The 24,724-nt window shown below is 44.2% G+C and overlaps 1 protein-coding gene across 1 annotated transcript in view; it reads right to left on the bottom strand.

Annotated features, from left to right (window-relative positions):
- Positions 1 to 15,909: 15,909 nt before the first annotated feature.
- Positions 15,910 to 24,724, bottom strand: part of dph1 (diphthamide biosynthesis 1) — a 97,852-nt gene continuing 89,037 nt past the window's right edge. Inside the window, exons 11-12 of the mRNA XM_014163047.3 lie at positions 18,966 to 19,100; positions 15,910 to 18,399 (exon numbers count right to left, since the gene is read on the bottom strand). Coding sequence (XP_014018522.3) covers positions 18,301 to 18,399; positions 18,966 to 19,100 — 234 coding nt within the window. The 3' untranslated portion in view covers positions 15,910 to 18,300. The remainder of the gene's footprint in view (positions 18,400 to 18,965; positions 19,101 to 24,724) is intronic.

The following is a 24,724-nucleotide window of genomic DNA, read 5'->3' as shown; positions in this document are numbered from 1 at the left end:
ACAATTTAAGCATCACTGTCCAAATACATACGTAAGGGAGGGTAGACAGTATGCAGATCTATTTGAATTGTAAATCTCTGTGTGTTTGCTTTTTATAAGTGCCCTGCCCTTTGTGAGTTTCCGAGGGCTGGTCTGTCGGTAAATTGCATTTCTTAAACACATTTGCCAATGTTTGACATACAATGCTGTATTGGTTAACTGAGGCTATATTTGCAACTGACCAAATCAAGTTAGATATTTACTTTAAGATATTTATTCTGGCTTCATAACAAGTAGGCTACCAGCATCACAAATGGGTAAAAGCCAGAGGGATTATCAAGGATCCCACATGTGGGATATCTCTTCTGAGTAATCCATTATTTCTCTGAGCTGTGATCTACAGAGGAGAACAGGACTGTGTCCTAAATAGCACCCTATTCCCTACACAGTGCACTACTTTTGAACAGATCCCTATGAGTCCTGATCAAAAGTTGTGCGCTATATAGGAAATAGGGTTCAATTTGGGATGCATCAATGGTTTCTGAGAGCTGTGATGAGAATAGGAGATGTTTTATCCCTCTAGTGAGTGTCTGGTGATAGGAGAGGATGGTGCTAGTTAGATCTACGCCTCAGGTTACAGACACTGTTCATTATCACATAGTCACCTTACCCATCAGGGGTACATGTAACATCCATGACGGTTGAATAGCCTGGATTAAAAAACATTCAATGGGAATCCAATGAGGATTGGTTTATGTTAAAATGACCTAGAAAACAATGTTCATACTCTTTATTGTTACTTCTTCATACAGACACTCCCACTTATTAATGTTATGCTTCAGTTGTTGTTACAATAACACAGCATTGATGCTTGTTAGATATTTGAACTGTAAATGAAAAATTATGACTTCCTAAATATCACCGGATTTTGTGTCTAATTAATTACGGCTTGCTGACAAAACAACAACACTACCTCATAGCATAGGCGAAAATGCCACGGGAGATGGGGGGACATGTCAAGCAGAAATGGGATGTGCCTTTGGTTGTTCATCGATGTGTCATTCTGGTCATGTGCACCGCGACCGATGTAGCTAGGTCGTTAGCTAAGCTAGCCACTTGTAGCTAGCCAGTAACTCTTCCAGTATGTGTTGACGTTATTTCACAGGATTTGTTTTTGGACGGAAGCTGTAGAGCCAAATATCTAATTCATCAATTTTTTTAAAGCATTAACTTACCTGGTATGATGGTGTATTGATCAGTTATACAGTTTAAAGCCATAATTTTTGCGTTTTTGCCCAAAGTCGACCTTTAAAGTAACTGTCCAATGTTTCCAGATTTCTATTAAATATGACCTATAATTATTGTATTTTTTTAAATGGTAATGAAGTATGTTAAAAAGCAGCTTTTCTATGTTGGAATGGTGTAGGTGTAACCCAACAACAGAATGCTGTGGGTCAGTGACGATTTTAGCATGTAAATCTTGGTGGGGCAAAATAATAAATAAGTGGGATGCATGCCAGCAATGCCACTACACAACACAACACAGCACTAAACAATACATTATTTGCACTATAACGATGACAAACAGTTCCCATAAACTGTTAGGGCCTACATACAGCTGTCCCAACAGCAGAGTTCCAACAGCAGTCCTAACACCTTACCACTGCTACACCTGTCTATCAGCAAAGCCTTGTCTGGCAGCGAAACAGTTCATTCAGTCTCATTTACTGCCTTTTAAAAAAACATAGCTGATATGGCTAACTTGCTTAAACAAATGTGGTATCTACTGACAATTGAGATGTACAAACTATGACATAAGGGGACGACAAGCAAATAAGAGGCAATCTGTAATTTAGATTTAGACAATGCACGAGCTTGGACGGACAATATAACTATTTGTTTAGCACTTTTGAAATGTACAGCGACAGAACAATTTAGAACATGGGCCGTTCTTAGTGTTCTCCCTGTACATCAAGTTAGAACCGTAGGATAAATAAAGGTGGCATATCAGCAGACAATGAAAGCTCTTACAATACGTGATGATTACATTTCTCTAAAACAGGTTATAGGCTACAGTAGAACAGTAAGCAAAATTAAGAGGGGTAAGTAGACCAAATTATTAGGGTGAGGCACATGGGCTACTAACGTCTTACTACATTGTACATATCTACCTGGCATATTACATCATTTATAAAACAGCATACTGTCACAGGCGTGGAAAGGATTAAACCAAGGCGCAGCGTGTATAGTGCTCATCTCTGGATTTTAATGGATGCACCTCAACAACAAAATAATAAACGCTCAACAGTTCCGTCAGGTACAATCACTAAACGGAAAATAAACACCCACAAAACCCAAAGAAAAACAGGCTGCCTAAGTATGGCTTCCAATCAGAGACAACGAAAGACACCTGCCTCTGATTGGAAACCATACTCGGCCACACAAGGAAAATGAAACATAGAAACAGAAAACTAGAACAAATTCCCCTAGAAACAAACCAACCCCAAAACACACAAAACAACCCCCCTGCCACGCCCTGACCATACTACTATGGCAAAAGGACCCTTCTCACTGGTCAGGATGTGACAGTACCCCCCGCCCCGAAGGTGCAGACCCTGACTGCACCCCAAATAAAAAACCCACAAAAACAATCCCAAACCTAAAGGGAGGGAAGGGAGGGTGGCCACCGTCTATGACGGTATCTGTGCTACACCCAACCCTTCCGCCAATCCTCCAGCTACGGAGGTGGCTCTGGTTCTGGGCGTAGCCCCTGTTCTGCGCTGCCGACCACCGCCGGAGGCTCTGGGCTGCAGTCCGTTACCGAAGGCCCCGGGCTGAGAGGCCGTCGCTGGAGGCCCCGGGCTGAGAGGCCGTCGCTGGAGGCCCCGGGCTGAGAGGCCATCGCTGGAGGCCCCGGGCTGAGAGGCCATCGCTGGAGGCCTCGGGCTGAGGGGTGTCGCTGGAGGCCCCGGGCTGAGGGGCGTCGCCGGAGGCCCCGGGCTGAGGGGCGTCACCGGAGGACCCGGGCTGAGGGGCGTTGCCGGAGGCTCCGGGCTGAGGGGCGTCACCGGAGGACCCGGGCTGAGGGGCGTCGCCGTAGGTTCCGTGCCTTGGATCAGCACTGGAGGCTTTGTGCCATGGATCATCCCTGGAGGCTTCCTACGGGGAGCTGGAACCGGTCTCACCAGACTGGGGAGAGGCACAGGAGACTGGGTGAGCAGAGCAGGCACAGGGCACACTGGGCCGTGGAGGCGCACCGGAGGTCTGGAGCTCAGGGCTGGCACACCCCGTCCTGGCTGGATGGTCACTGTAGCCCGGCACGGGTGGAGCGCTGGCACAGGGCGAACTGGGCTGTGCTGGGGAATGAGGGCTGCCGTGCGTAGAGCAGGCGCAGGATAAACTGGGCTGAGGAGACGCACTGGCGGGCAGATGCGTTGAGCCGGCGCACTTCTTCCTGGCTGCCGGCCAACTCTCGCCTGGCAACGCTGCGGAGCCCGTACCGACCGCAACGGACTGTGCGTGCGGATGGGCGAGATAGTGCGCATTACCACGTAATGCATTTCTCGCCCCTCTGCACGCCCGCTCCGCAGTGCCCTCTCCGCCAGCACCATTTCCCGGAATCTCGCGTCGAACTCAGCGCTTGACTCCTTTATTGGCTCCGGTTTGCTCCACGGCTCTCTCCTGTACGCCCAGGAAGTTAGGTCAGGGCTCCCCCTGACCTAGCCAAACTACCCGTATGCCCCCCAAAAATGTTTTGGGGGGGGCTGCTTCTCAGCCTCCTCTTGCCGTTCCAGCCATTCCTCCCAGTAACGCCGTTCCGCCGTCGCTGCCTCTATCTCCTCCGGCGGGCAGTGATACTCTTCCGGCCTTGTCCACGGTCCGGCCCCATCCAGGATTTCCTCCCAGGTCCACGACTCGACGTACCTCCTCCCATGCTGCTTGGTCTTCTTATGGTGGGTGTTTCTGTCACAGGCGTGGAAAGGATTAGACCAAGGCGCAGCGTGTATAGTGCTCATCTCTGGATTTTAATGGATGCACTTCAACAACAAAATAATAAACGCTCAACAGTTCCGTCAGGTACAATCACTAAACGGAAAATAAACACCCACAAAACCCAAAGAAAACAAGCTGCCTAAGTATGGCTTCCAATCAGAGACATGAAAGACACCTGCCTCTGATTGGAAACCATACTCGGCCACACAAGGAAAATGAAACATAGAAACAGAAAACTAGAACAAATTCCCCTAGAAACAAACCAACCCCAAAACACACAAAACAACCCCCCTGCCACGCCCTGACCATACTACTATGGCAAAATGACGGGTCGCCACTGGTGTGGGTGTATACTGGTCAAAATAAACATTAATGTCAGTAGACCACGGATTGGCCAGCTCATACTCCTTCCACTTATACTGTTTTTAAAATACCCCTCTATATACCCCTCAAAATACCCCACAAGTGAGGCATAATAAGGCATGTCAAACTATGTAGAATAGCAGGGAAAAAATCTTTTAAATCTAAAAATATATATATGGGGAGGAGTCCCGACCCATTGTCTCCCCCAATATCTACACCACAATTTCTCCCTTGTCTCATGGTGTTCATCATTGCCTTTCAAAAAGTGCAAATGAAGGTCCTTACTACTTCTCCCTTCATCCCTTTCTCCCTCCTCTTCCCCTAACGGAACCCTAAAGCGTCCTCCTGTTGACTACATTTCCTCAGTGACGTAGGAGTCCACATACATAATCCATGTAGGTGATGCTTTTCGATGAATGAGTGCCCCCTCCCATCCCCATCACTAGTACTATGGCTTGTCTATAAAAACAGAACGCTGGGAGAGCCCACTGAATTTCACGGGTAGGCTACCCATGATGTGAAGGGGCAATGTATGTGGATAAAACAGAGAAGCTGTCACCTATTACAGATGATCTGATCTTCTGATGTTCAGAATGATGATGCCATACCTATGTTTTTATCTAATGCACTTACATTTCAAATGGTAAGCTACGATCATAAAGAGAAGCCTCGTTTTCAGTAGAATGGGCTCGGTTTCTACACAAGATGGGTAAGTGGTTTATTATTTTTCAGTGTTTATTGTTTGACAAACTTTTAACTGTGACAGTAAATATACAATATTATGCAACCACGTGTTAAACAACAACAAAAAATGTAAATAATTCATGCGTGTTTAAATCAAGAAGACTGTAATTTACAAGCAAAAAGTACTTTATTTCTTCATCCGAGCGTTGTCGTAAAACTACGGTAGATATAGAGAAAGTCAACGTTACTGCAGTGTGAGTCACTTTGGCACACATGTGCAGTGACAGTTGATAAAAAGATGCGAATGTCCTGCGTGTACGCTGACTGCATGTTAACCAGCCAGCCAGCAGACCGACCGCAGATTGCAAATCAAACACCAGTTGATGAGTTTTTTATGTTTGGGCACCACCGAGTTAAGGCTATCTGTTTGAAAGCCTGCCATCCATTCCCAATATTCAGAGTAGGCTACCACTTCGGTCTTGTTAAAAAGGTAAAGTAGGCTAAACAGGAGAATGAATATTTCTATCAAAATTGCTATTGATCAACAGGCCAATCATGGAAAACTGTAGCCAATACAGTAGATGCAAACTACTAGGCTATTTTACATATCAACACGATATAATCACATCAGAATATCACTGAGTGCATCATCCTATGTCATTATACCCGTCTATCACTTCTTCATCTCTTCGCCAGCAATTTTTTTTCATGTTGAAATGGTATCGTGACGCGTTCTGGGGTGAAGTCAATTCTGCGTCATTCCTGCGTACACGGAGACAACTTCCAATCACCCATCAGAAGACTTTAAAGAGACAGCACGAGGCGTGAATAGGTTCCTCAACAGGAGTGCGAGCTCAACTCACCCTGCTCAGCTTGAGCAGAGCGAGGGAGATGAGGGAGGGAAGTGAGAGGGAGCGCCAGCGCCTAGGGTGTCCTTTGAAATCTCCTCGAGGAGGTACTGTAACTCCTGTAGAACTGCACGGAATGACTTTGGGTCGAAAAACTATTCTCTCTGCAGTTTATAGTCTTCTCCTCGTTGCTAGATTCTATCCACACAGGGTACGAATGATATGACATTGTAGGCTACTCAGAAGAGCAAAGTCCCTGTCTCTGCTCCACTGAAAATGCGATTTGATCGTAGCTGTCCATGGTGCTGAAATTATTTACCTAGCCTCTTGCTACTAAAACATTCAATGTCATTCATTGTCTTCCAGAGAAAGAAACGAGTCTGCCCTGTAAGGAAAATAAAAAATAGGTAACCTACTAGAGTGAACCATTTGTACGTGGTGCTGAAAGACTGGTAGTCACTTGCCACAGTGTCTTGAAACAAGAGGTGGTAAACCTTGAACCTGACTCCTGAATATTGATATAGGAAATATAGGCTAATAAGACAATAAGCAGGCTAATTAATTATTGAAAAATAACAATTAGACTCAGACTCTTAGACAACAGACGCATGCTGGTGTCCTACTGTTCCCGTTCTTATTTGGCCATGTATCACTTCCGTCTGATCGTTGAGAGTCTTAGCTTTTGATTAGAAAATCGATTTGGCCAGCGGTGACTGTCAATATGCCCAATTAGGAAGAAACGTGCAAAGCTATCGAAAAGAAAGTGAGCATTAATGGAGGTACTTACAGTTGATCATTTATGGAGGTGTTTACGGTTCTCGTAACAAAAACTTGGCCGGTTGTTCTCTGTCAATGGGAGAATCTCAATTGTAGACTCCTCGCGTCCTCGCTCCTCGCCTCCTTCTCAAAACCCATTGGAGCAAAAGGTCAGAGGGGCGGGGTCTATGGCTTTCTCATACGTTGGGTTTTGAAAAGGCGGCGAGGAGTATCCAATTGATATTCTCCCAGACTGACACTGGGAGAAACTCAATTGCATACTCCTCGAGTAGGCATAAATTAGCACCTTGGACAGCGACACAAAATATCTCTAAAGTCGCCGAAAACTCAGACTTTTGTTCATTTATGGTGTGGGAAATGTAAGGTTATAGCTTTGAGTTTATTTATCTCGTATCTTCTTATATAAACCTTTATTGCAAATTCAGTAAAAAAAACCCAAATACAATAAATACCAATGAACTTTCAAACCATTGAGTCTAAAAAGATAATACAAGATAATGTGGGCATCTTGGTCATTAGTGGTTCACTACTATGCTGTCACATAACACATTCTCTAGGTCAGACAGAACAGGAGCTCTGGCCAGAGGCTCAGACAGAACAGGAGCTCTGGCCAGAGGCTCAGACAGAACAGGAGCTCTGGCCAGAGGCTCAGACAGAACAGGAGCTCTGGCCAGAGGCTCAGACAGAACAGGAGCTCTGGCCAGAGTTGGGCAAGACAACTCCATCAGCACCACTTAAACGCTTGAAGCTGTATCACAGCCTATGGGCATAAGTGTCAAGGCCAGAGCCAGTGCACTTACACATCTCGGTTGTTGACTTGACGTCAGTATGACAGTGTTACTAAATAGAAAGCTTGCAGAACCCCACCGATCCCCCCTCTGTCCCACCATCCGTCTATATCCTTCAGCTGGCTGAGCCACTCTAGTTAATCTGCATGGCAATCAATACTCAAATCACTCCGGGACAAATAGTCCATATCTGCATACCAAACGGCACCCTGTATAGTGCACTACTTTTGAAAGTAGCGCACTACAGTATGTAAGAAATATGGTGCCCCCTGGGACGCAGGCCATGTCTGTAATCATGGACTATAGCTAATGTTGATCCCTAGGCTACAGTGGCCCATCGGCCCCCGGTCACAGCTCTCTCATGTCATATGAGAGAGTCACACACTGATTGTGTGTGACTAATGACGTAGAATGGACCACAACCATCTCTCATCTCTATGAAGTATAAAACTGATATGCATCAACCTGTGTATTAATTCAATTGCACAAAAGAAGAATGTCCGCTGGTTCTTGTAATCTGATGCCTCCAATAGGTCTTGTCAGTGTTATAACAAAACATTCCCCCACTCCTCCCCCAACGCGTTTATGTTTTTGTTCCTATACATTGTGATATTCCAGATGTAGAAATGCAATGTGACTACCACTACAGTCAGTGCATCAATACCTTGGCTCTAGACTGCTTACTGCTTAAAACTCAGTGAAACTACAGTAACAGTCTACAGTCATGGCTACTGATGTCTGGCAAATCTCTACCACGTCCACCCCACCCCCTCCCCGGCCCATTCAGATGTCTTCATGTGTATCCTTTGTGGATTGAGTGTCAAAAGACAGAGAGCTAACATGTGTAGGAAGATACCGTGTGAAGGTTCTACTGCAAAGCCCCATTCTACAGTCTGTGGGGTCCCTCCACACACCAACAAGCCAATCCTCATTCACCATGTGTTCCACAGCAAATCTCCTTCTTCCACTGTTTCCATGGTGACCGTGGCATTAGATTGTTACTGTAGAAACAGCACCACTGGTAACAGTCTACAGCCATGGTCGCTAGGGGACAAACCTGCATCACATTGACAAGGGTGTGTAAGGAAGGCTGTGTGACGAGTTCCTCAGAGAAAGACTGGAGACGTCTAAACACCTGAAGTGACCTTTGACCTTATGGGTATATTCTTTGAGATTACGAGGTTGTGATGAGGGCACAGTGTTTGTTACCAGCACTTTGGTGCAAGGACTGACTAGGGTAACAAGTCTGTTTAGAATATTGAGATTTGCTAATGGAGCAACCAAGAAATGTAGAGATATACCTTTAGACAAATAGATGGCTCTGTTCAGGACAAGCCTGACATTTCAGCAGTTAGACAGTGCAGAAAGAGCCCAGCCCATTTGCAGTAGCATAATACAGGACATTGATCCCCCAGGCCTGTGAAAGAGAACAACGTGAACTTGATGACTTATGCATGACGATGGTGGTGTTATCTGCATGCTGATGTTTTCTGCCTATTGAGATATTACCCTTAATCATTCAAGAATCCGTCACAAATACATATTAAACACATATCCTTGAGTGGGGATGAGATAGGTCCCATGAGCTGATATGAAGGAGATTCCTGTAGTTAGTGAGAATTTATCATCAGAGCACAGCCATAGGTTAGGTACAGACCTATAGGCTAAAGATGAAAGACAGAGTGAAGCACAGGGAATGCACTGAACTCTAACATGTCATTTATTTTTCACCAGCCCACATAAGCCCCAATAGGAACAGACAGAGCTGTAGAATACAGATCGCTTCAAGAGCTACATTCAGGTCATCATGAGCGTATTGAAGTATGCTTTTCTTTTGCCCATAGATCATTTTCTGACTTCTTTCTTTATAGGTCATCACTTTTCTGCTGCACAGGTGGCTCTATCAGTTCTTCTATTTCCTACTTTCTCTGGTTGTCTGCCTTTTTTTTTTTACCTAAAAGCAACACAGTTTAATATAAATAAATGTTATGCATGTATTCAATTAGCATTTTCTAAAATGATGAACATGCATTTTGTCTTTGTCTCTTTTTTTTACTCCTGTTGACTTCTGTCTGCTTTGGAGTAATGTCATATACAGGTAACTGCCAAAATAACGGAAACACTTGAGGAAATGAGTGATGCAAGGTATATGCCCCCATAGGGTGACATTGCCCCCTCCGCAGGCATGAGTGGTCACTGAATGGTTTGAAGAGCATGAAAACGATGTAAACCATATGTCATGGCCGTCTCAGTCACCAGATCTCAACCCAATTGAACACGTATGAGAGATTCTAGAGCGGCGCCTGAGACAGCGTTTTCCACCACCATCAACAAAACACCAAATTATGGAATTTCTCATGGAAGAAGGGTGTTGCATCCCTCCAATAGAGTTCCAGACACTTGTAGAATCTATGCCAAGGTGCATTGAAGCTGTTCTGGCCCATGGTGGCCAACGCCCTATTAAGACACTTTATGGTTATGTTTCCTTAATTTTGGCAGTTACCTGTATATAAAGCATCTCAGAGTAGGAGTAGTGATCTAGGATCAGGTCCCCCCTTATTCATTGTGATCTAAAAGGCAAAACTGATCTTAAATCAGCACTTCTACTCTGAGACGCTTGATACATAGGGCCCTTGATAGGATCTGCATTACGTACGCCTGTAGATGTGGGTTGAACGTCCTCCCAAGGCTGCTAGGCAGAGTGCATTCCTCATCAGTGAGAGTGGCCGTACTCCCTGGACTGTAAGAGGCTACATGCTGATGCACAACTTTGACAGCACATAAACTCTTACTGTTCAGAGAGGAGGGCTCAGACTGGTGCTGGAACAGACAGACAGGAACCAGGGGTTTGATGAGTACCAATTCGTTCTACACATACACTATATATGTACAAAAGTATGTGGACACCCCTTCAAATTTGTGGATTCGGTTATTTCAGTCACACCAGTTGTGTACAGATGTATAAAATCGAGCACACCGCCATGCAATCTCCATAGACAAACATCGGCAGTAGAATGGCCTTACTGAAGAGCTCAGTGACTTTCAACGTGGCATTGTCATAGGATGCCACCTTTCCAACAACTCAGTTCATCAAATTTCTGCCCTGCTGGAGCTGCCCCAGTCTACTGTAAGTGCTGTTATTGTGAAGTGGAAACATCTAGGAGCAACAACGGCTCAGCCGTGAAGTGGTAGGCCACACAAGCTCACAGAACGGGCCCGCAGAGTGGTGAAGCGCATAGTGTGTGTAAAAATAGTCTGTCCTTGGTTGCAACACTCCCTACCGAGTTCCAAACAGCCAAACTGCCTCGTTGGGACATCCATGAAATGGGTTTCCATGGCCGAGCAGCCGCACACAAGCCTAAGATCACCATGCGCAATGCCAAGCGTCGGCTAGAGTGGTGTAAAGCTTGCCGCTATTGGACTCTGGAGCAGTGGAAACGCGTTCTCTGGAGTGATGAATCACGCTTCACTATCTGGCATTCCGACAAGAACACTACCTTCCCCAATGGATAGTGCCAACTGTACACTTTGGTGCAGGATAAATAATGGTCTGGAGCTGTTTTTCATGGTTGGGGCTAGACCCCTTAGTTCCAATGAAGGGAAATCTTAATGCTACAGCATACAATGACATTCTAGACAATTCTGTGCTTCCAACTTTGTGGCAACAGTTTGTGGAAGGCCCTTTCCTGTTTCAGCATGATAATGCCTCATGCACAAAGCGAGGTCCATACAGAAATTGGAAGAACTTGACTGGCCTACAGAGCGCTGACCTCAACCCCATTGAACAACTTTGTGATAAATTGGAATGCCGACTGCGAGCCAGGCCTAATCGCCAAACATCAGTGCCCGACTTCAGTGATGCTCTTGTGGCTGAATTGAAGCAAGTCTCCGCAGCAATGTTCCAACATCTAATGGAAAGCCTTCCCAGAAGTAGTGCACTATATAGGGAATATGGTGCCATTTGGGATGCAGTTGTAACAAAGTGAATGGCAGTAGTATCTTGTTTCCAGTCCTGAGACAGGCTGACCTTTCATCAGACTGAGGGGCACGACAACCACATGGCAGTAATCCTAATGTCTACTAGGGATTCTGTGTGTGGACTCTTCAGACTTCACATAGGGGTTGAGTGTGTGTGTGTGTGTGTGTGTGTGTGTGTGTGTGTGTGTGTGTGTGTGTGTGTGTGTGTGTGTGTGTGTGTGTGTGTGTGTAAAGGCTGGGAAAATCATTCTCCAATGATTATTATTACTATGGCACTGTACCAGTTAACATTATGGCATGTCAGCACTTCAATAATGCCCTAAAGACCCAGTTTGTCACTGAGGAGATTAAGTGTGAAAGAGAGTGTGAGGAAATGATTGAATTAAAGAGAAACTATGAAAGAAGAACACCGACAATGAAGCAGTCTTTTTCTACAGGTATTTAAAAGCACTAGTTACAGAGATAATCCATGGCAGCATTGTGCTGGGGTGGCATTTGGCAGGCTGATAAGAGACAGGCTGACCTCCCACACAGAATTACTCATTTCTTTACAACACTTAATCTTTCTCTATCAACGCCTTTTATCCAACCTCCTAACAACCTTCCTTCGCATTCCCATCTATTCTGTCCATGCCCACACACATTCTGCCCACATCCACACAGACATGAGCTTTATCTCACATTAACACTTACAGATCCCAATGGAGCTGAAAACACTGAGTAATCATTAACAATTATGACAATAAACTTCCCCCTTAGTTAACTTCCAGCACGATCTGGCTGTATGCTGATGATACATGTGTACTAATTACTTGGAATAAGTTAGGCCTGGAGGGTCCTTTTACAGTCTATTCTTCCTTGATTTCTTGTTGATCAGTGTCATGTGACATATCTTACCACTGATCTCCAGTCTAATTCCATTCTTCCGTTCTCCCCTCAGGAATGCCCACATTCAGCTGTTTGTTTTCCTGCCAATGTGCCAAAGGCCTCAACCAGCCCTCAGCCTCCCAACCCCTCCTCCCAGCTCCCAGCTCCCTGTCCCCAGCCTGTGGTCTCTGGTTGTGTCTGAAATGGCACCCTAATCCCTGCACCACATAGGGAATCGGTTGTGATTTGGGACACAGCCTGCGTTCTCAGTCTTTAGGTCTGCAGCCAGAGGGCCAGATGTGGCAGCAGGATACAGTAGATTGGTTCTGCCAAGGCCTTGCCAGCCCTGCCAGCCCTGCCCCAGGGCCTCATAGATATAGAGATATCACCACACATACGAGGCTTCAAGCATTTTGGGCACAGTTATGCCATATAACATTGGGAAAATTAGACAATAAGGGATAGTATTACACTTCATACAGTGGCAATCTATTTATTTAATCTATTCTTTAAATTTAGACTGAGTATGCTTACAATCATATTATTTCCACAATAGATGAGATACAACATTAAAAATGCTGCCACAAATGCCATGTTAACATACCAATTCAGCACAAAGAGATGAGCGCCACAGCATACTACATAATTACTACCCATAACCCCACAGTCTCACCCACATAATGAACAACCACATCTTCAAAATTCACCTGTCAAAAAAAACAGATCCTCTTCTTTGTAGTGATATAATATTCTAAATGGAATATTCCAGAAGGTGTGCCTCTAGACAGAACAGGAGCCTGGCTCTTTTATCCAGTCTCCGGCCACGCCTGCTCTCCTCCAGCCCTGGCTGGCCCAATCACATGTGGACATGGTCTGGAGTCCACACACACAGCCTCCAAGTTGCACAATCCCCTCCTCCCTCCCTCCCTCCCTCCCTCCCTCCCTCCCTCCCTCCCTCCCTCCCTCCCTCCCTCTCCCCTTTGTTGTTGTGCAACTTGTCGTAAACATTTTTATTTTCTATCTTCTGACCCTATATAGTGATCTTCTGTGTTTGATGTTTGTAGATCTGTTCATATGTCTGTGTGAAAGAAAATAACTTTAACAACACCGGAAAAAGAAAGATGACAAAATGAAAGGTGGAGGAAGGATGGCGAAAATGAAAATCAGTCCCTCTAAAGATGCGTGGCCTCTGAGTCTATATTCTGACCTCTGAGTGAATGTTCTGTACACAGGAGGGCAACAGGGACTGATGGGGTCATTGGAGATGAAGGGAGAGGAGAAGGAGAAGGAGGCTACTGTGACTCAGCTTCTCTGCTGTCATGAAAATAAATGAGTAGATAAATACATCACGTAGAGTGTTGCCTCTTCCCTAACAGGTGACACACACACACACACACACACACACACACACACACACACACACACACACAGAAAAAAAACAAGCCCATACTAGTCTGAACGTAAGCAATCAGTTGGTGCAACACGTCTTTGGTTTTTACTAAAGTTCTATATAAGATACACTATTAGCTATATATTAACATCTTAAAAGGTCACGTGTTTTATTGTTTTGGGAGGATATCAATATTGCTGATGGTTTTATCACCATACAATGGTTTTGGGTGAGGAACATAGGAACTGGGTTCCAATAAACACCAGCTGACCATACAACACAATGCACACTGATAGCAGTCAAAACCCAACGTGATCCAGGACACCTGTTGTCATTGGGAATGACTTAGTCACGTGACACATGTGCATAGGAAGCTCATAAGCAGTCATAAGCCCTCTATAACCTCACGCTGGCCAATCCTGCCCTCGGGACAGGAAACGGGGAGCTGCTGGCAGATGAAACGTGATGGCAAAAACATTTGATGAGAGAGGGAGAGGAGGATGGATGCCAAGGGAGATGGAGGAGAGTAGAGTCATATTCCCCACACATCTGGAAACAATTACACACATTGAATACAAAAAGCACACAGGGTTCTTGGAAGGACACCCCCAAGCACACTCACCCACTACACTGCCATACAAAACACTCTGATAAATCAATCCCCCATGAACTCTGGTGATTTAGCAGCACTTTCAGATTGTGGCTATAACACACTGGCTATGCAGAGAGCTCCATCTAGTGGCCACTGCCTCCCACTACAGCTCTGTTCCAATGAAGAAGCGGTGCAATACGTCTGATACAATACACTTCAGACCAAATGTGTTGATTTTTGTCACATAGCATGTTTTTCTGCATTTGGCCATATATGTGCATTGCTCCAGAGTCTCTGTGGAAGGCATGTCTGAGAGCTGAGGTGGTGCAAATACTTGGGTTAGTTCAGTAACCAAGAAACACAAGCAAATTGTTTGAAACAGAGGAAGTACTACCTAGACATTGATTTAGAATGCTCCTTTTTGTCTCCATTTGAAAACATTATTCCTGCCTATGCTTAATAAACACATCCCAGGGTTGTGGTAAGGTACAGTGTGATAGTGATCATGTTTTCTAAGATGTAGGTAGGGATTCTATGTGGGTAGGGCTCCAAAAAATTCATTTGTGAACAGCTAAGAGAGTTCAGCTTTGCTGATGGGATGTTAAACGGGTGTCATGACTCTGTGGTCACTAAATCCCAAGGCACTTATGGTAAGACTAGGGGTGTTCACTGGTGTCCTGGCTAAATTCCCAATCTGTCCCTCATACCATCATGGCCACCTAATCATCCCCAGCTTCTAATTGGCTTATTCCTCTCCCCTGTAACTATTCTCCAGGTTGTTGCTGTAAATGAGAATGTGTTCTCAGTCAACTTACCTGGTCAAATAAGGGTTAAATAAAAAAGGAATCCACAAAAATTTACTCAGCTTAATTAAATTTGCTATTTTCTCCTCAAATCCTACAAGCATTAGGGAGGATTATTTTGCTGTTGAATCAATCTCCTGCCAAATCCCCACCTCCCAATGTCAATAATACATAAACTGATAGAGAACACTGCTTCTCGTGGTTCTATTCCAACCAGCAAGACAACAACCAGCAAACAAACACCTTTATAACGCAATAGCTAATCTTGTCAAGGAAATGTTGAGGTGTCGAGTATGGCGTAATGTGATATTACATACATACAGTGACGTAGTAAGTTACCAAAGCATTTCGCTACACAAGCTAAATATGTGCATGTGACCAATAACACTTGATTTGAATAGAACATCGAGGACCTGGGCATCTGGTGGGACCAGCCATATCTAGCACCTTTGCCTTTGTTTTGTCAGATGCGGCGGTGACTGATCTGAGTAGAAGCTGCAGCACAGCAGGTCTTGTCAGAGGAGGGCCTTGTGACATCAGAGGGGTGCCGTACGTGTGACATCAAAGAGACTGTGGTAGATCACCTAGAGAGAGATGTACTCAGGGAACCAGCCTAGCTTAGGTCACATCACACACAGCTGTCAATCATCTCTAGTGAGTCAGACTGAGAATGTTCCGTTGACAGACTCCGGTCATTAATAAATGATGAGTGGAGAGGTAGTTGTGACGGACTAGTACACAGCCCCAACCAGGACCTCCTGTCTGACACACTCTTCAACTTGCTCCTGCATGGTAGACATGTTAAATATACCAGCACGTTCCATCATTTCTTCATTTTTTAATTAAATCATGTTATTATATATTGTTTTATTGATAAACTTGGCAAATGCAATACATACATTGTGTCATTTCAGCACAGTTTAATGTTGATTATTAGTCAGAGATTTAAATATGAGTCATTGGAGTGACAAGATCCGTATGAAGAGGGTGGCGAAGTTAACATACAGTACCAGTCAAAAGTATGGACACCTACTCATTCAAGGGTTTTTCTTTATTTTTACTATTTTCTACATTGTAGAATAACAGTGAAGATATCAAAACTATGAAATAACACATACAGAATACTGTAGTAACCAAAAAAAGTGTTCAACAAATCAAAATATATTTTATATTTGAGTAGCCACCCTTTGCCTTGATGACAGCTTTACACACTCTTGGTATTCTCTCAACCAGATTCATGAGGAATGCTTTTCAAACAGTCTTGAAGGAGTTCCCACATATGCTGAGCACTTGTTGGCTGCTTTTCCTTCACTCTGCAGTCCAACTCATCCCAAACCATCTCAATTTGGTTGAGGTCGGGTGATTGTGGAGGCCAGGTCATCTGATGCAACACTCCATCACTCTCCTTCTTGGTCAAATAGCCCTTACACAGCCTGGAGGTGTGTTTTGGGTCATTGTCCTGTTGAAAAACAAATGATAGTCCCACTAAGCGTAAACCAGATGGGATGGCGTATCGCTGCAGAATGCTGTGGTAGCCATGCTGGTTAAGTGTGCCTTGAATTCTAAATAAATCACAGTGTCACCAAATCACACCACCACACCTCCTCCTCCATGCTTCACGGTGGGAACCACACATGCGGAGATCATCCGTTCACCTACTCTGCATCTCACAAAGACACAGCGGTTGGAACCAAAAATCTCAAATTTGGACTCATCAGACCAAATGACAGATTTCCACCGGTCTAATGTCCATTGCTCGTGTTTCTTGGCCCAAACAAGTCTCTTCTTCTTATTGGTGTCCTTTAGTAGTGGTTTCTTTGCAGCAATTCGACCATGAAGGCCTGATTCACGCAGTCTCCTCTGAACAGTTTTATGTTGAGACTACTGTAAGTCGCTCTGGATAAGAGCGTCTGCTAAATGACTAAAATGTCAAATGTAATGTAAATGAGATGTCTGTACTTGAAATCTGTGAAGCAATTATTTGGGTTGCAATTTCTGAGGCTGGTAACTCTAATGAACTTATCCTCTGCAACAGAGGTAACTCTGGGTCTTCCTTTCCAGTGGTAGTCCACATGAGAGCCAGCTTCATCATAGCGCTTGATGGTTATAGCGACTGCACTTGAAGAAACTGACCTTCATGCCTCAAAGTAATGATGCTGTCATTTCCCTTTGCTTATTTGAGCTGTTCTTGCCATAATATGGACTTGGTCTTTTACCAAATAGGGCTATCTTCTGTATACCACACCTACCTTGTCACAACACAACTGATTGGCTCAAACGCATTAAGAAGGAAAGAAATTCCACAAATTAACTTTTAACACAGCACAATTGAAATGTATTCCTGGTGACTACCTCATGATGCTGGTTGAGAGAATGCCAAGAGTGTGCAAAGCTGTCATCAAGACAAAGGGGGGCTACTTTAAAGAATCTGAAATATATTTAGATTTTTTAACACTTTTTTGGTTACTACATGATTCCATATGTGTTATTTCATCGTTTTGATGTCTTCACTATTATTCTACAATGTAGAAAATAGTAAAAATAAAGAAAAACCCTTGAATGAGTAGGTGTGTCCAAACTTTTGACTGTTACTGTATAATATAATAGAAAGAAAACAAGCTTGAAATGGAGAGAAACAGCATGTCTCATCTTTTGACCATATGCATTCTCTTCTTTAATATAGTCTGTGGGTTACAGTGTAAAGTGGTTGGCAGCTTCCTTCTGTTCCAGGGATAAGTGGCTTGTATTTAACCAAAGCCACCCACATCCCCTGGCATCTAACACAACCAACTCAGAGCCATCCTTCTGTATTCCTCTCTCTTTATTACCCCCACACACCAACTTCTTATATCATTCTCCTCCCTCTCTCTTTCACAGAAAAATATACATAAATGCACACCCACTCACACACATTCCTGCACTTATTCACCCTCTTCATACACAGACATACCTTGCCTCAGTTTCTCTGTGCTCAACACATACACACTTTAAAAGGTAACAACCCTTAGATGCAGTATAGTCTATTCCGTCAGGACAACAACGGAGGGGTATCTGAGGTGAAGAGTCTCTGGTTCTCTGTGCTGCTCTCTGTCTCCTGGGGGAGGTGAGGTGTTGAGCAGGGCTCAGAGTGAAAGCCCTCCTGTGGGTGGTAGATAGACTCACTCCCCTCTAGGCTGACCTGGCTCCAACCGATGGCCATGATAAGAGCTGGCAGCCAGGACTGGTGGTGGTGTGAGTGTCATTCTCCCTGACAGCCACAAGGAGTGCACTGGTTCTGTCCACACTGTTCAGCCTGCTGTGAGGGAGCGGAGAGAGGGGCTGGCTGTGAGCCAGTCTTCTGTAGGGAAACAGTGGGAGAGAGTTAACATTTGGGACTGTGACAGTACCTACCCCTGATATTACTTACCCCTGATATGTTTAACATGTATAGTCAGATGACAAGAAAACTCACAAGGAATGTTCATAGCAAGGAAATATGAATCCAAAAGGGAATGCGTACATTTGACTGTTCACGTTTAAAAGTCATTGTACAGAATGTATAACATAGTGTCAGATTATGTAACGATGAATCAACACAAATCAAATAAGAAATAAAAAAATCATGAAATGTGTCCTGTTGTCAGTGTACCACTGGGTGTCACCATGGTAACGTGCTTGCTCCGTTAGCTCTTCCATTTAAGCCATGTGACTGACTGACTGACTGATTCACACACACACACACACACACACACACACACACACACACACACACACACACACACACACACACACACACACACACACACACACACACACACACACACACACACACACACACACACACACACACACACACACACACACACGTGGTTTCATCTCCTGTCCCCTTCCCCATCCATGTCATTCAACATCTGCCCTACTCACCTGTGTCTGTTTGCGGGCGGGCCGAGCTGGTTGGTTGTCGGGGTGGTTGGGCGCCCATGGCCCCAGGCTCTGATTGGAGTAGAAGTCCATGGGGTACACCTCCTGCCAGCCCACCTGCTGCAGAGCCACAGCTGCCTGGTAGAGGAGAGGACGGGAGACCGAGAGGTTAAACATAGATTACCTGCATACACAGACAACACAACCAAAACAGAGGGCTTCCAGCATTCTGTTGATTTGTCCTGTCCTGTTCTTTTACTACAGCATATCATACTGTACATAGCTCATAATCAGGGCCTGGGGCCAGTTCCATTTCAGTCATTTTCCATTAAACTATTTCATTCCTGAGCTGCCTAGTTGTAATCAAGGTTTTGTTAAATTCATGATTTGAATTGCTATTCATTTCCACAAATGGAATTGGTATGGCTTTCCCTGACATTGGTATGTCATTGAGGTAGGGAGTGGTCTGATGGAAAAGGCAGAAGTGTTAGTGTTGGTTGAGTAGAAACAGTGAAGGAGAGAAGTATTGTATGGAGCACAGCAGTATGCAGAAAACGATGGCACAAGGTCTGACTTCACACACATGCCAGACAGGTGTCAAAGTATTGAGTGTGGATGACAAGTGTGGATGTCACTTTATTTCTACCTACCTAACTGTGTCTGCTTTCGAAATGGCACCCTATTCCCTTTATAGTGCACTATATAGGGAATATCCTTCATAGTACACTATATAGGGAATATCCTTTATAGGGCACTATATAGGGAATATCCTTCATAGGGCACTATATAGGGAATATCCTTTATAGTGCACTATATAGGGAATATCCTTCATAGTACACTATATAGGGAATAGCCTTTATAGTGCACTATATAGGGAATAGGGTGCCATTTAGGACATACTCACTGTAGAGTAACTGGACTGTAATGTTGGCGAGGAACCAACACACAGTGCTTTACCATGTGTGAGACTGATTTAGAGCCAATGATTCATACTGGCTATGTTCAGAGTTAGTGAACATTAAGATATAGCAATATAAAGAGAATGCATTTATAATACAGAAGATTTTCCAATTATCTCTATTCAAAAGACACAGGTCAGGGAGTTTTAAATTTGATAGAAAATTCCATAAACAACTCTTGTATTGTACATGTTCTGCCAACAATTTCAATAATTTCCCCTTTGCTATCATGTTAAGCCATGTCAATACTAGAGCCAGGACAATACCAGTATCACGATACTCGTTAGTATCGTGGCAAGGAAACAAAGCACAAAGCAGATTTAACTTCTTTAGGAAAACAGCCCTAATGTTGGAAACACACATCATTATGTTGTCATCCAGAGTCACATGTATTTATTTTTACCAAGCTATAGCACACAATATTCTACATACAGCAGGTTTTAAATAACCAAAGAGTTTTGTCTGCTTCGTGTTTCCCTTTTTGCCATGGAAAACATGTGGCGATACTGGTATCGTCACAGCCCTGGCCAATAATGTAATTGATTCTTATCAATCACAAATTGTTCTTTCTTATCTTCTCCCTCCCTCCCTCCCTCCCTCCCTCCCTCCCTCCCTCCCTCCCTCCCTCCCTCCCTCCCTCCGTGTAAACTAGCTGCTCCTGCTAATCCCTCTGCTGACAGGAGGCAAGTGTGTCTTATTGACTATAAATATAACATGAGACGCTCTGAAAATAACCACTGCTCCCTCTCCTCCAATATCTCTCTCTTCCTCATCTCCGAATGCCACAGAGGAGAGCGGAGCCCACAGACACAGACACAGTCTATTAGCAGGGATGACAAGAGGTGAATCAACTTATCAAACATACACACCACTGCAGATGGCACAAAGCATTTATATGTATTGATACTATTTGAAAAAGGTCTGTCAGGGAAGCCAAGGCACATTCTACTAGAAAGCTTCTGAACACAAATTGACATCAGGGAGGGATCTTATTAGTGGGTGAACCACAGTCACACACCATCTACAGCATTAGTCAATATCATAGCAGCAGCGTAGGATTGGACATGTAAACAGTGCATGATCACAGATATGGAATGTACTGACATTGGACCACAGCTTAAAATATGACCATGATGATCATCCTGCTAATTATCATACCAGGGGCACCTTTCCTGTTTAGAAACTAACCAAATATCTATAGAAACCATACGACTCATTTCTCATCTCATATGACTCATTATTAGAAACAATAATGACTGATAGTGCTTAAAGTGTTAACACCTCTTCATGTCTCTAAAGCGTAGAACACATCATATTCACACCTCTGTGCTTGTGATCACTGTGCAACCAATGCCTGTCTTAAGGGATGCACAACCTCAGCAGGAGCACACAAACAATCATTTGCTTATCAGATCCATCTCTTTCTAGTTAGAAAAACAAGCTGCAGCTGGGATGCAGTGTGGCGCGGCCACCATCGGGGGGAGCTGGTCTGCTGTGCTCCTAGTGTACACTATAGTCAGTGAGAGAGAGCGAGAGCGAGAGCGAGAGAGAGAGAGAGAGAGAGAGAGAGAGAGAGAGAGAGAGAGCTCATCCCTTGGCAGTAGTACTGTAGATTACTTTATCACTGACCTCAACCCAGAGTCTCTCAGAGTGTTCACAGTCAGCCCACTGACACCCCTATCAGATCACAGCAAAATCACAGTCTACCTGAAGAGAGTGTCATGACTGTCCATGAGAATCTAAATAGGTCAGATCAGGTTTGCAATGAATAACTTCAAATCAGACCCCCTCTCACCCGCAGAGGAAGAACGAGTGGGGATTAACAACTCACGTCCTGTTGTAAATCAAGGGGAGAAGATTCAGGCCTCCCTCTCCAAATTCACCAAAGGAATGTGCTTTGTCTCAACAGACCTTTTTCCCGCTGAAAACCTAACACGTTCAAAAGCAACTACTGGAATAATATTTCTAACATAGAACGTGGGGAATGGTCAGAGGCAATCTATAGAACACAGTCATTTTGTCCGTTATTTTGTGACGTCATTAAAAATGTTAAAAAGGAACTACTGTAACTTGAAAAGTATACCCAGAACATACACAAAGTTTCCATACTATGCGTTGTACATGGAATATGAAAAATTATGAAAGTGTTTTGTTAAGAGAGGGATGTGATTGGAGAAGCTATAAGAGATAATAGTTTTTTTATAACTGTACACGGTGAGTAGCCACTGCCCCTGAGTGAGGTCAGAGAGCGTGTCAGCCTGTCGGAACCGCCCCTTTACTACAAACTGTAGAAATGATGAGTTAAGAAAAAACATATTAGACCAGAAAAGCGTGAAGCTGCAGGTGCACATTTAAAGTGGTTTGAACTTTGAATCTCAACACGAGGTGGAGACGATAAACTCACCTCCCGGACAATCACTGGTACGGCTGATTAGCTGTCCTGAGTAAAGTATCTTCGAAAGTGAATTTAAGAAGGACCATCCTAATACTCTACTCAAACCATCGTATTACGTTACTCTCATCACCCCACTGGGAACCATCGACACGGCTGGCTAGCCTATCTTCAAAGAAGCATCTTCAAGAGTGAATGGAAGGAAAATTAACTCTGTAGTTCTGTTCAGGACTACACGACAAGTCCCCAGATACCGGACAACTACAGAGAAGGACAACAGTAGAAGACTTGTTGGAATCATTTCGGACAATCAGAGCCTTACAAGCGTGCCGCGAAAAGGCCCAACTCCCTTTCCAAGGCTGCCCTGTCCACCGAGAGAGATCCATGGCAAACACAACGCATTTCACGTAAATACATTCATGATTTCTTACTCAAAGAAGGTGGCGGTTCGTGTGCAAAGTATATGATTAGTGTAGAGGAGAGTAGTTTCTAAATGTACCAATGTTAGGTGTCTCTGTCCCTCTCTCCATCTCTTCTTTAACAAGCATCAATGTTGTTGTCATTCCGCTAGTCACCGGTTTTCAGCATATTACGCTTCCAGTCAATAACCGATGCAAAGTGTGAAAGCAAAGCATCAAAACCAAAGGAACTGCACAATATTAAGAAATGCTATAGATGGAAGTAGTGTAGAAACCTACCGAAAAACATTTAGGCAACAACAAATTCAATCCCTTTTAGACAACTTCCTGGACAAAACAGTTCGCTGTAATAGTGAAGGTGTAAACTTGGCAGTAGAAAGCCTAAACAGTATATTTGACCTTTCAGCTTCCCTATCAAATAAAAACATGTCAAGCAGACAACCCAAGAAAACATAATACAATGACAAATGGTTTGATGAAGAATGCAAAAATGCAAAAATTGAGAATCCTATCCAACCAAAAACATACAGACCCAGAAAACCTGAGTCTACGCCTTCACTATGGTGAATCACTAAAACAATACAGAAATACACTATGGAAAAAGAAGGAACAGTAAGTCAGAAATCAGCTCAATGCAATTGAAGAATCCATAGAATCTAACCACTTCTGGGAAAATTGGGACACACTAAACAAACAGCAACACAAAGAGTTATCTATCCAAAACCAAAACAGTAAGGATAAACCACTTGTCCAATCTTTGTGGATATATAACAAATAAACAGCCTCAAGACAGCAACACAATTAGACCCAACCAAATCACGAGAAAAAAATATATAATTACTTTACACATTGGAAAGAATTAACAAAAAAACTGAGCAAACTAGAATGCTATTTGGCCCTAAACAGAGAGTACACAGTGGCAGAATACCTGACCACCGTGACTGATCCAAAATTAAGGAAAGCTTTGACTATGTACAGACTCAGTGAGCAAAGCCTTGCTATTGAGAAAGATCGAAATAGGCAGACATGGCTCTCAAGAGAAGACAGGCTATGTGCACACTGCCCACAAAATGTGGTGGAAACTAAGCTGCACTTCCTAACCTCCTGCCCAATGTATGACCATATTAGAGACACATATTTCCCTCAGATTACACAGACCCATAAAGAATTTGAAAACAAACCCGATTTTGATAAACTCCCATATCTACTGGGTGAAATACCACAGTGTGCCATCACAGCAGCAAGATGTGTGACCTGTTGCCACAAGAAAAGGGCAACCAGTGAAGAACAAACACCATTGTAAATACAACCCATATTTATTTATTTTCCCTTTTGTACTTCAAATATTTGCACATCGCTACAACACTGTATATAAACAATATGACATTTGAAATGTCTTTATTCTTTTCGAACTTGTGTGAGTGTAATATTTACTGTTCACTTTTTATTGTTCATTTCACTTTTGTTTATCCATTTCACTTGCTTTGGCAATGTACAGATATGTTTCCCAAACCAATAAAGCCCCTTGAATTGAGAGAGTGCGAGAGAGAGCACGCAAGAGAGAGTGCGAGAGAGAGCACGCAAGAGAGAGAGAGAGAGAGAGCAAGAGCAACAGTGCTGAGAGAGAACATAGGGGCTCCTACTGCATAGTTTCCATGCCTGCCTCTCTCCCCAGCCATATCCAGCCAGCCTGCCTCTCTCCCCAGCCCCATCTAGCCAGCCTGCCTCTCCCCAGCCCCATCCAGCCAGCCTGCCTCTTTCCAGCCCCATCCAGCCAGCCTGCCTCTCTCCCCAGCCCCATCTAGCCAGCCTGCCTCTCCCCAGCCCCATCCAGCCAGCCTGCCTCTCTCCCCAGCCCCATCCATCCAGCCAGCCTGCCTCTCTCCCCAGCCCCATCCATCCAGCCAGCCTGCCTCTCTCCCCAGCCCCATCCATCCAGCCTTCCTTCCTCTCTCCCTAGCCCCATCCATCCAGCCTACCAGCCTCTTTCCC

This window comes from Salmo salar, chromosome 20 (genome assembly GCF_965601325.2).
Source record: "Salmo salar chromosome 20, fSalSal1, whole genome shotgun sequence".
In the NCBI taxonomy this organism is placed as follows: Eukaryota; Metazoa; Chordata; class Actinopteri; order Salmoniformes; family Salmonidae; genus Salmo; species Salmo salar.
This window is presented reverse-complemented; position numbering and strand designations above follow the sequence as displayed.